Source organism: Chenopodium album, chromosome 24 (genome assembly GCF_948465745.1).
Source record: "Chenopodium album chromosome 24, dcCheAlbu1.1, whole genome shotgun sequence".
NCBI classification, from domain to species: Eukaryota; Viridiplantae; Streptophyta; class Magnoliopsida; order Caryophyllales; family Amaranthaceae; genus Chenopodium; species Chenopodium album.
The window spans coordinates 7,957,612-7,970,576 of record NC_137857.1 but is presented as its reverse complement, the minus strand read 5'-3'; the positions used below and the strand labels follow the sequence as shown (position 1 = coordinate 7,970,576).

General features: G+C 31.9%; 1 protein-coding gene across 1 annotated transcript; it reads left to right on the top strand.

Annotated features, from left to right (window-relative positions):
* The first annotated feature begins 1,882 nt into the window (after positions 1 to 1,882).
* On the top strand, positions 1,883 to 6,761 carry LOC145611812 (MOB kinase activator-like 1A). Its single transcript, XM_081667180.1, has 7 exons — positions 1,883 to 2,130; positions 3,254 to 3,302; positions 3,384 to 3,492; positions 4,008 to 4,101; positions 5,206 to 5,339; positions 5,449 to 5,612; positions 6,349 to 6,761. The coding sequence occupies exons 1-7, from the start codon at positions 2,105 to 2,107 to the stop codon at positions 6,418 to 6,420; spliced, it is 648 nt and encodes a 215-aa protein (XP_081523306.1). The 5' UTR covers positions 1,883 to 2,104; the 3' UTR covers positions 6,421 to 6,761.
* Positions 6,762 to 12,965: the final 6,204 nt, after the last annotated feature.

Genomic DNA, 12,965 nt, shown 5'->3' with positions numbered 1-12,965 from the left:
ATTATTTTTACATTTATATTCATATTCATTGCATGTTGGCATTACAAATTATCATTAACATGCGGATTTATGTAGGATACCAAAATTTGAACCAAAAATATTTTGCTTATGAATGATGTTTGGCTCGTTTAGTAATAATTACTTAAGATAGTTTGCTCATTCAATATGTTTCTAGACTTTACGTAACAAAAAATGAAAGTTTCTTGGATTGGAAAAAAAAAATTGTAATGAGATTAAAAGTAACACTGGGTCGGGTCTCGGGTTAACCAACAAGAGTTGGCTCAAGTGGTAAGCAACTTGATGTCGCTTAAGGGAGGTCTCGGGTTCGAGCCTCACCGTATGCAGAAACTCTTATTGGAAGACTCACCCACCATAATCCAGGTGTGCTACCCGAGTCGGATCCGGATGGGCTTCCTAAAAAAAACACTGGGTCAGGTCGAATTGGCCCAAGGCACAACACGACCTAACGAAAAAAAAACATGAGCACATCATATTGTAAGCACGAGAAGGCATGTTATTGTGTGTGTTTCAGGTCATTAGCTGGGCTTGGGCCGATTATTTGGAAAAACATGACAAGGTATAACACTTCCAACTTGACACAACAAACCACGCTAATAAAATCGATAACATATGCTTAGACATGTAAGCATGATGGCATGTAGGTTGGCTCTTAGCAACTCGTTACATTGGCCGACTCTTTGCAAATTTCAACATGACAAGACAACCAAGCAACTCATGCGCCAGACCTAGCTAACCCCAAAGCACATGAGCCCATTACGAGCATGGTTCACAACCCTCTTTAACACATACTTTCTCTGTTTCTTTATAGTTGCAATACTTCCCTAAAATGGATGTCATAGTAGTTACAACACACTACAAAAGGAAAGTTTTCATGGAGAAAATTGTACTATTATCTTTATTTAAAGCACATGGCGCACTTGATCATGCTCTTAACAACCTTTTAACCCCATTTTAAGTGTATTATATCATGCGAGGTCCACTATTCTTAAATACTGTAATAAAGTGAATTCAATTTATACTACAGTATAATATATTTCTTCCGTTTCTTTATACTTGCATCACACACTTTATCACGATATTTAAGAAAAGCAGATCCTTTTATGATATGATACAATTAATATGGAGTTAAGATGTTGTTAAGAATATAATTAAGTGAATCATGTGCTTTAAATAAATATAGTAGTACAATTTTCACCATAAAAACCTTTTTTTTTATAGTGTGTTGCAACTACATTTTCATTTTAAAAAAGTGTTGCAAATATAAAGAAACAGAAGAGGAAGTAATAAAATATAACTAGGATTATCACATAGATATTCGCATACTCCCTCTGTTTATTTTTTTATATGCATCATTTTGACAATTGCACTATTCACATACTATAGTTGACTTAATTTTTTCACCTCTATAAAATGAATAAATGTTATTATATTATATATCATTAGATTCATCATAAAACTCATAATGTCTAGTTTCATAATATAAATTTGTTAAAATTTTTATCTAATACACAATTAAAGATATTTATGGTCAAAATAGCATATCGACAAATGTACCGGTCAAAGTGATGCATATAAAAAAAACACAATAATATTACCCGGTATGTTGGTTGACCAAGGTCAAGGTCCAAGATGCACATTTTACACAATTTCATCCTCTATTTATATTTTTTTTAAAAAAAAATAGAAAAAAAAATTAAAGAAAAAAAAAAAAAGAAAACAGAAAATAGAGGATGAAACTGAAAGAGAGAGAATCCAGAAAGCCAGGTCATATTGAGATGGAGAATGGCATATTAAGGAAGAACATCGACCTGTCTACATAACACAGTAAGATTTGACAGTCTGTCTTTTTTAGCCCACTTCTACTCTTTTTTTAATTTTAATTAATTTTATTCTTTTTGGGTGTAATTAATGCTATTATCAGTATTAATTAAAACTATAGTATATATAACCTTTATTTTTCAACCCCTCTGATTTTCGTCTTCCCCCTTTCCCTCTTCTATTGCTCTCAACAGATAGCAGAAATTCATTGATTTTTCAAAAATTAATTAATAAAATCTGAAATTTTTTTCAATTTATCATCATTATGAGTCTCTTTGGCCTTGGAAGCAGGTGAATTCTTGATTTTATTTTTGGGTTTGTATTATAATGATCTCTAATTTATTTATTTATTTTAATTTCTAGCTAATCCCATGTTTAATTCTTTTTGAAGATATCGGAACTATTATTTATGGTGATTATTATTGATGTGATCTGGGGTTTTTTTTTTATGTAAAAAAAAATTATGGTGGTTTTTATTTATTTATTTTTTTATTATTATTATTTGGGGTTTAAGTTGGAACAATACAGTAGTCAAATTTTAATTTGGTTGAATTTGATTAGGGATTGATTTTTTTTTGTTAAAGATTGCATCTTTTTATTGAAGGATTACTTAATTAATTCATACAATTAAACAAAAGGGGTTTTTTAGCATGTAGTTGAGTATAATTTTATATTTAGCATATTACCCTGTTGAAATTTTTTTACCTTTATTCCTAATCCCCTTTAAGATATATTAGTGGAACATAATCTGCTTTATATAATTTGTTTTATCATGTTTGTTCGAAATGTACCTTTAAACATTGCTGGTTATTGGAATCCACACTTTCCAGTTGTCATATCTTATTATTCTGATTATTATGCTTAGACCTAAATCAAGTGATTACTTCATAATAACTTAAATTACTAGGTCCTAATGAAGTGTCATTGCATTGTGATCATGCTCTCGAATTTCTTGGTGAAGCACTTGCTTTGGTAGTCTGGTAGATATTGTGTTACTCATCTAGTCAATGATATCGAACGTGTTTTAGTCTATCGGAAGTTCGATATGATAAATTGGTTTGATATTCTTGAAGAATTCTAATGGAGTAAGTTTATTGTTGATTGAGTCAGTCCACATGAATATTTGTATCTTGTTTGTTGGGAGCTTGAGAGTCGGAGCGTAGAAAAAGACATTGATCGATTCCTTGATCATTTGTGTCGCAATGAATGTTTGTGTATATGCTTCTGCTGGCTTATAATCAAATTTTGATGCAACTTTAAGGAATGCCATCTTGTAATTGATTGTCTGTGCGAATCTGCGTTGAGATCACGCTGTCTGTGGAATAAATCATGCTTGATCTCTACCTGAGTCTTTTGGACTTAATGGCCTTTTTCCTTCTAACTTTGTTTCGTTTTCTGATAATGATCTTTGCAGAAACCAGAAGACTTTTCGCCCTAAGAAGAATGCCCCCTCTGGGAGTAAGGTCAGTTTCCAACCCTAGTAGTATTCTTGTCTTTTGCTGTTCCGTTACTTGGTATTTATACTTCTTCGTGTTAACTCCCAGGGTGCCCAACTTCAAAAACACATTGACGCTACCTTGGGTAGTGGCAACCTGAGGGAAGCTGTGAAGTTACCTCCTGGAGAAGATTTTAATGAATGGCTGGCGGTGAACAGTTAAGTCTTGGAACATTTACTGCTATGGTTGTTACTTAGTCATTGATTAACTGGCCACAATTTCGGTTATATGACCACACTGCCCTATCATATTTATGCTTGTTGATATAATATTTAGGATCACGATAACAGATGGTTAGAATAGGAAATGAGATTATTACTGCCACGAAGTCGTGTGATTTAATTTGGATATTTTCCTTCTATAACTTTGATTCTTTTAGAATGCAGTATAGGGTTATTGCTTCCATGTCGTTACCTTGTGCATTTGTACTGCAGTTCCACTGCATCTATTCTGTTTTCTCCAACTCATATTCGGTTTCAGTTTACAAGTTAAAATGGACATGTGCAATTGTGATGCCTCTTAAGTACTCCCTCCGTCCCTAAATTACATTCCTGTTTTCCTCTATTATGTGAGGAATAAATGCTAGAAATAAGAATTAATTTAGGGACAGAGGGAGTATATGATATGCCTAAGTTCAGTCTATTGACAACAATCCATTTAATCTTCTTGCAGCGGTGGACTTTTTCAATCAAGTTAACATTCTGTATGGAACTCTCACTGAATTCTGTACAGCAACCAGCTGCCCAACAATGACTGCAGGACCAAAGTATGTTTCTTAATTCCTGGCAAAAATAAAGTGAAGCATTCCCAAGCTTTGGCTACATTGAAATTCAGTAGTTAGTCAAATATAATCAGTTTGCTCATGTTATTCTCCGGCCTTTAGGTTTTTAATTATATTTGCATGATAATGTTGACCATTGAGTGCTTGGTGAAGATCATGTGTAGCATAGAAGTTCTACCATTCTAAGCTTCCTCTGCTTTGTGTGATTTGATTAATTGTGCTGGTGATGTCTTTGCCCACCTCTTTTTGCACCACAAGAACTTAGTAATATTTGCAGTCCAAAATTTCTTGGTTTCCTTGGAATATTGTAATTATCCTTTTTCTTTCTCATGGTCATGTATCTCATTTGCTACCGTGAACTTGATTTGTACACTTCATCTGTCCTTTATTTTGGAGTAAGACCTTAACTATGAAATAGTCAATATTTAGCATTTTAGAAAAAAAGAAAAATGTCATTAAAACTACTTAAGCAGGCCACATATCTAACATATGCAACAATTGGGTTTATGTCATTTATGAGCCGCCACAACTAAGACACGAGAATCCATTCTTCAGTGTTTAAGGTAGAACCCATTCTTTCCTGTTGTCTCCATGTAGGATGATGGAGACAAGTTCCTGCGCTTTGCCTTTTGATTGAAAAATTAGAAAGAAAATAATTCAATCCCTTTTGCATAAAGTAACATCTGATAATTTTCAACTATTACTAGAGAAGCGTTCGATATCTACAAGCTGGCTAAATTTGTTACCATAGGCAGGCTATGCGTCAACTTTTGACATCAGTTACATATTCTTTCTGTGGGGGAATTCACACTAAGTTTGCTAAGTGAAGTGATATATTTTTTCCTACTATAGATACCTGTAGCTCTCTACACCTTGAGTGAAGGAAGTAGGTTCTCTTTTTCTTTGATGATATCCCCTAGATATACCTCTGTAGTACATGGACATTTCTAGACCTGATTTCTTCCTTTTGTTCTGTTCCCTAATAAATTTGCTGATCACTTCTTAAGTTAAGTTTCTTTTTAAGTTCATGAGCATTTTTGCAATCACATTTGTCACTTTGAAGTATACAATAAAGCATTCTCTCTACAGATACGAGTATAGATGGGCTGATGGAGTTACCATAAAGAAACCCATTGAGGTGTCTGCTCCAAGATATGTTGAGTATCTGATGGACTGGATTGAAGCTCAGCTTGATGATGAATCAATATTTCCCCAAAAATTGGGTATGAGAAGTTCTTTCAATTTGGTTAAGATAGGTCTGTGTGTTTTCCCGGTTACTATGAGAACTGAACAAATATAAAACCACTTTTGTTTCATACTTTTGTCGTGCAGGTTCACCTTTTCCTGCAAATTTCCAGGATGTTGTTAAGACTATCTTCAAGAGGCTGTTCCGTGTTTATGCACACATCTATCACTCCCATTTTCAGAAGATTGTAAGCTTGAAGGAAGAAGCTCATCTCAATACTTGCTTTAAGCATTTCGTTCTTTTTACATGGGTAAGTTTTTTCTCTATTCAGGCTGGAGCTATGATTGATTTATTTTTTTCCCTTTCTTTTTTGCTTGGGTTTTGCATTACCGTCTATCACATGAAATGTTTTACATAGGTAGTGGGCATTGTTCTTCCTAGTTATCATGTACCATGTTCACCCTTCATCCGCAATTAATAGTAATCTCTCATAATTAAGGATATGGCATGATTAACAAAAAAAACCCTTATGATAATTTAAGCAAGGGCATATTAACATATTAAAAATTCTAGTTATAAGCCATTTCATTAAGAAAGATGACAGCTTTTTTATGGACATCCAAAAATAATACTTCCTCCGTTTTCTTTTACTTGCAACACACCTTTTAGGCACGCAGTTTTAGGAGATGATTAGTGAGGGTAGACGAGCGATTTTATCAATATAATTTTTACATGAAGATTAGAATAGGGTTAAGTATCATTTGTAATAATTATAATTAATAATTTATCCGTTTACATTACATAAACCCGACCTTAAAACACGTGCCACAAGAATGTGTTGCAAGTAAATAGAAACGGAGGAAGTACTTGATATGAATGTCTGGACAGAGCGTACATCATTAATAACAAGCCATTGTATCAAAATTCTTTTTGGATGTAAAATGTTGCGCTTCTTAGATTAGGCCTTACTTCAAATTTATTTCAAAGCCTTGATGCAGTATCAGTTGTGAAATGTGTGATTCTGATTGACTTCTGTTATGATACAGGAATTCCGCTTGATTGACAAGGGCGAACTAGCCCCGCTACAAGAGCTTGTGGAGTCAATTCTTCAGTGCTAGTAAAATGTTGGTGTCTATTCCCCATTGTTAGTTAAATGTGTAAATGTTGCTCCATAGACCACAGAATGTTTTGACTCACATTTTTGTCAGGTGTTTGGTTGACTAATTAAATTACTCATGGGGTTTGCAACTTTGCATTGGTGATTACTCCTATTTTGTTTGTGTTATCTAGCTCCCTTAATTATTGTTGAATAAATCTTCTCTCCGCCGAAGGGAAAGGAGTTGGAAGCAATTTATTCACTTGGGATCGCGTAGATGTGAATTGTAACTACTGTCAAGTTGTTATATGATCAAGTCTTTTATACATAGGATTTGAATATGATTGATAAATTGCTCTGTGAGTCTGTGACTGATTGTACTATCAGAATTCGATGTTGCAAAAGTGACTCAGGGAACAAGTGCCATACTTCTGTCTTCCTTCAAACAAATCGGTACATTTGTGTACCCTTGTTTTGAGCAGGTGCTAGTGTGCAGGGTCCTCGTTCACTCTCCTAATAATGCCTCTCTACGTTCTCGCTTGTTGAAGTAGGTCACTTCGATTAAACCACATAAGCAACTCATGTAAGAAACTACTAAAACAATTTACAGTTTTAAGGGATAATAGATAAACTTCATATGAATAACTTAAACGGCAACCGATATTATCATAATTCAATAATGTTAGCTTGTTTAACCAAGTTGAAAGATTTGTAACAATGTACGTACTAAACTATAGAAGACAAGAAGTTTGATGATTTGCCTTGGTACAACTTAGGCCCATAACATGAGAATTTTGTTTTAGGAATTTTAATTCACTGTTTTTATCATAGATAATATATGAAAAACAAACTAAATCAAAGTTAAAATGACAATGTCCTTGAAAAATTTTAGTATTGGAAAATTATGAATATGATAGATGAAAAATTCTACACAAAAACATGTTACACCGTAAGAGTTTTTACATCTAAAGGGAATGCAGGCAGTATTGGTCATTTGGCCCATTAGGTAAAGAGCGGATAGACCCAATGTGACTTGCTTATTGAATAATTTTAATAGCTAGTTGTGTTTGGCAAGGGGAAGAGTGAAGGAGTTCAATCCACATCCGATCCGATAATTTGAAAACGCTATATGCCTAAATTGGGAGTCAGTACTCCGTAGCATTTTTAATGAACGGAGTACTTTTTTATACCACATTATTGAATCCTAAGCTTGGACAATTTATTATACAAAGTACAATTGATTATACAATGTGTATGTTACAGCTAATGTTATTTGTTGGCTTCCAATTGAACAAATGAAACGATCTTACAAGATACGAGTAGTACTCTAAATTAAATAGTCCAATAGTATGGGCTGTATTGATTATATCATGCACATGGTACGGAGTACGAGTGTACGATGGCTACGACTAATTGTATTATAAACGTGAGGCAAAAATTAATTGGGCGCACCATGACATTTTAGTACTGGATGATTTGATGACATACAATGATACAAATATCAAAACAGAAAATTAGACACCACTAGAAAAATCTATTGGATAAGCAAATGCAACCACCCATCAAAATCATGCATGTTAATTCCACAAACGAAAAGGAAGTACACCTTCCACCAAATTTCCAATTACATTTATGATTCATGAACTTGGAAAATTTTGAATTCGAAAAATTGGAATTTGACTTAAATATTCAACATTTGAATATATAATTATATATAGAATTGAGAAATTTGGGATGAACAAGAAGTCAAGAAATTGCATGGGATAATTTGATTTAAAGGGGACGTTGATGGTGAATGTGCATGGCATATTGGCATGGGAATAAAACCATGAAAACTAATGGGAAATTCTCTTTTATCAACACTTTTTTTTTTTCCCTCCTCTTTGGTAAGTAACTTTATTCTAGAATAGCTTATACTGTTTGACTTTATGTACTATTCATGTAAATTGTTGTTAAACATGCTAATTGTAAATATTCTTAATTAATATCTTTTTTATAAAATAATTTTCATTAATAATTAATTATTTAGGAAGTATATACAAGTAGTTAAACTAGTGCATTTTCAGGGTGTCAAATTTAACGAATAGAGTCGAGATTAAATCAATTCTCTTGATTTGATTTGGCCATTGGCCAATAACTTTTAGTATGGGCCAAATTAAACAAACGCACCCTTAGTGCATGATTTTCCTCTTTTTTTTTTCTTTTATTAAAAGAAAAAATTACCATTAATCTCTTACATATTTTATTCATTTTTTGTTTTACATTTTTATTTTGGAGAAAGTACGTCCTTTGATTTGCAAATCTAAAATACAGTAAAAGACTCTAAGAGCATCCCCATCAATGAGCATTTTTTTGCTCATGAGCAAAAATGGTGAGCAAAAATGGTAGAAGATGTTCCCCATCAATGAGCATATTGAAAAATGCTCATGAGCAAAATGAAAATTGCTCATAGGATGAGCATTTTTTAAGATGAATAGTAATCATGTGGGGTCCACAATGCAAGTAAAAAAAATAATTAAAAATAATATAGTAGAGAGAAATATAATAGGATATTAGTAAAAGTAAGAGAGAAGATGTACTAGAGAGAGAATGGGGAAGAATTTTTTTTGATCATTGGTGGGATAAAAATATGATTACAAAAATGCTCATGGGTTAAAAGAGAGAGAAAGTGGGTAGAGAGAGAATGAGGAAACCAATTTTTGCTCATTGTTGGGAATGCTCTAAGTGAATGAAAATGGAGGGTTGGACAAAAAGGACATTAGACCACCTTTTTACGAAAATGTTAGGCGTATTGTCAACTAGTACATCCGAAAATAATGCTGAGTTTAGTTGATATGGAGTACGGAGTAATAAATTAATAATTTATGTATTATTATTTAATTTTCCATTGAAAATTATGAGTAATATTTTGAAATAGAAAATTAGAATTTCCACTAGATAATGTTACAACTTTACAAGAAACCTCGTTCAAGGGATGCATGCCACTTGGCTTATGTATTTCTCTACCAAACAAGAAAGCTTACAATATGATTTTTCTCTTTAATAAAAAATAATTAAAAAAAAAAAAGCTTATAATTTTGCAATTTTATTATGGATATTTTTTAATACTACTGTATAAGTTATGGGTCAATGAAAGAGACACACATGATAAACATTGAACAAGAATAGCTGTATTGCATGTAAAACAGGATTACGTGCCACCTCTAGCTGTAGGTTTTGTACACACAGTTTTACGTGCCAGCTCATGCCAAAAACAAGACACGACTCCCTAAGCACAGGTGAGTGAGGTAGATTTGCCAGTCAGATTTGGATTCGGGTTGAGTTCAATTAGGCCATTTTTGTAAAGTCGGGCAATCACATGTACACTCCATCGCCATTAAAGATTTGACATAAGATAAGCAAGACATACGCATCCTTTCCTTTTAGCCCGTTCTAAGCATAAGCATAGCTCACATAAACACGAGGCTATGTAACACAATATGTAGGCTTGTATGGTCCAACTTGTGCCCAACTTTATTATTTTTATAATTTTGGGTTACTTTGTATTTTTAGATTTATATATAGTTAAGTTTGTGTCAAAAAAAAAAATAAATAAATAAAATAGATTTATCGTTAAATTGGATTAGTTTCAACTTAGCTCACTATATAGTTTACCTCTGAATAATATAATTCGAATCAACAATATTCTTAAATTGACTTTTAAATAGAAAATGAAAAAATAATAATAATAATAATAATGTGTGTGCACAAGTGCAGTGTACAACAATGTTGCATTGACTGTCGATTTTAGAGTAACCTTTTAACTGTAGTACTACTTCCGTTAACTTTTAATTAGTTGCAATTTTGGAATATTTTATATCTCACAAATAATACCCCAAAGTTGCAACTAAAAGTTAACGGAGGTAGTTATTATACATTTTTTGAATGATTTTGAGAGTGAATGATGCTTAATGGGTGTTTAAAATAATTAATTTTTTAAGTTTTAAAAGAGAGAAATTTTTATCAATAAAAATAGGTTAGTTTTGTTTTACATTAGATTAGCTTGATCATTTTTAGGGTAAATTTACACTCATCTTGCATACACCCACTTTATTTATATTTTAAATGTTTATTACTACGTATTTACTTTTTCGTAATCTAATAAAACCTCATGAATCAGCAAATGCTTATAATAACTTTTGGTACATCTATTGTAATTCGCTTTATATACACCCGAAAATATAATAGACATGATTGACCTATATCAATATATCGTGAGTTCTACAAGTTAAGTATGCTTTATTATCTACAATTGGAGGCTGAAAGTTAAAATAATGAACATACCAGCTATGGATAAGATAAATTATGTTGAAAGGATTAAATACAAACATAATGTTGGTCTAAAGACCCAGATTTGTGACCTTGACACTAATCATTTAAGCTTCTGACCTAGAAATAAACAAATTAGATAAAATTTCATAGTTCGTACGAGTATTAATAATCAAATTAAAGTTATGTCATTGTCAACTAACCCTTCTAACAAAACACACATGCTATTCTTAATTCCATTGATTAATACTTCGTATAAAATTGCATGCGTGATTATAGCTAGTATTCTTGATTTTGTTAGTTAATGACGCTACTAAATCTTGTAGGATGTTTATTACTCTGTATAATCATAACGAGTTTATTAGTGACAAGCAGAATAAACATTTTTTGTACTAATAATTAACACTTTGATGGTATGGTATGAGCTTACTCCCTTTTTTAAAAAAAAACTTTTCATTTGTCTTTTGCAAGGTGTTTAACACAACTTTAGTCATTAATATCTCTAATTTCGTATTAATTAATTTATGAAAATAATACGGAGTATTATAAAAATACAAATTGCAACAAATCTAACCATATCTATCCTACATGATAAATTATTTTCCTTTTATATTGTACTCCCTCCGTCCCTAACTTATATTCCTACTTCTCTCTATTATACGAGGAATGAATGCCAGAAGTTAGAATGTAATTTAGGGACGGATGGAGTACTTCATAGTAATTACAAAATATGGTCAAACTTTATGAAAAATATTAAATGGAAAGATTTTTTTTTTTTTTAAAAAAAGTGCGGAAGGAGTACTTAGAATCGATTAACAATATTGTTGATATATGATAGGTCGTTTGTTTAAATAAGAGTCTGTTCAGTTCAACTTAATTTCAGTTCAGTTCAGTTCAGCTCAGTTTAGTTCAGCTCAGCTCAGTTCAATTTCTAATTTTTTTTTCTCTCATAAACAATTCAGTTAAGTTCAGTTCAGTTTCTAATTTCCTTCTCTCATACATTATTCAGTTCAATTTAGTAAATGCAAACAAGCTCTTAATCGTTATCTTGCTTTAAATGTATTCCTGTATTAACTTTTTATGTTCACTCGAAATACAATAACATTATTTAATTGTAATGATGTAAATGACACTATTGTCCTTTATGGCTCTTTTTCCGTCCCCAAAAGTTAGAAAAAAGAAAAAATGAAGAAAATAGAAACAGCACCTTTGGTGATTCTCTCTTCATGACTACTCGAGTTCGAAAGTAGAAGGTTCTCTTTCACTTCATAAGTAAATCAATACATAAGGGGTAATATTTCGTCTACTACTCAACGACGCATCTTTCAGATAAAGCAAAACATATTTGATCATACGAATATTCTCCAATATGAATGCTCTCAAATTTTATAATAGTGCTTAAAAAGAACCCTGAATCATATCACTGCAAATAGAAAAAAATTTAAAATAAAAATAAATAAATAAATAACTATATAAAATATTTCAACATTACAAGTAACACTTAATGGAGGTTTAATTTTAGGAAAATTGTGTTGTGTACCCTTGAGGTTGAGAAAAATGCAGCGTATACCCCTGAAAACTTTTAAATGTGCCGCGTATTCCTGAGGTTTGTATAAAAATGCATTAAATGCCTTGATCATCTAACAAATGCACGTATAATAGACTTATCAAACTAAAATTGTGCACGCACACTGACACTCTTAATTAGATGTCTACTTCTCTTTATTATGTAAGTATGTAATACGAGTACTCTATATTTATGCTATAAAACCGTCTAAAAGCAAAAATTACATTAAAATTTGAACTCCATCGATCATTCTAAATCCTAAACTTTGTGGTGTTAGAATTTGATTTATTAATTAAGTTTTCTTGATGATTAAGTGTTTTAGCATTACAATAGCATCAGACTGTGATAATTTGATAGAATTTGATGCTCAAGGAGTCTCAATCGAGCAAAATTAACATTTGTTATGAGTCTAGGGGTATTAGACTATTAGGTGCATTTTTTTATTTTTTTTTTAACAAATCTCGAGGTTATATGATGTATCTGAAAGTTTTAAGGGTACACAGTACGGTGCATTTTTCTAAACCACAGGGGTAGACGAAACAATAGAGAGAATACGATAGTTATAGATAGTGTGTCTATTATACATACATTGCTACTACTCCGTATTATTTGCCATTTCCTTTACTTTTACGGTATGTTATTTTTTTTAACTTGAAGAAAACAAAGCCTTTATGATATGATTGTAATTTTAT

Coding starts and splice junctions, on each gene's coding strand:
- LOC145611812 (XM_081667180.1), top strand. CDS start 2,105: ATGAGTCTCTTTGGCCTTGGAAGCAG. Junction 5,340..5,448: donor AATATTTCCCCAAAAATTGG/GTATGAGAAGTT, acceptor TTTGTCGTGCAG/GTTCACCTTTTCCTGCAAAT. Junction 5,613..6,348: donor ATTTCGTTCTTTTTACATGG/GTAAGTTTTTTC, acceptor GTTATGATACAG/GAATTCCGCTTGATTGACAA.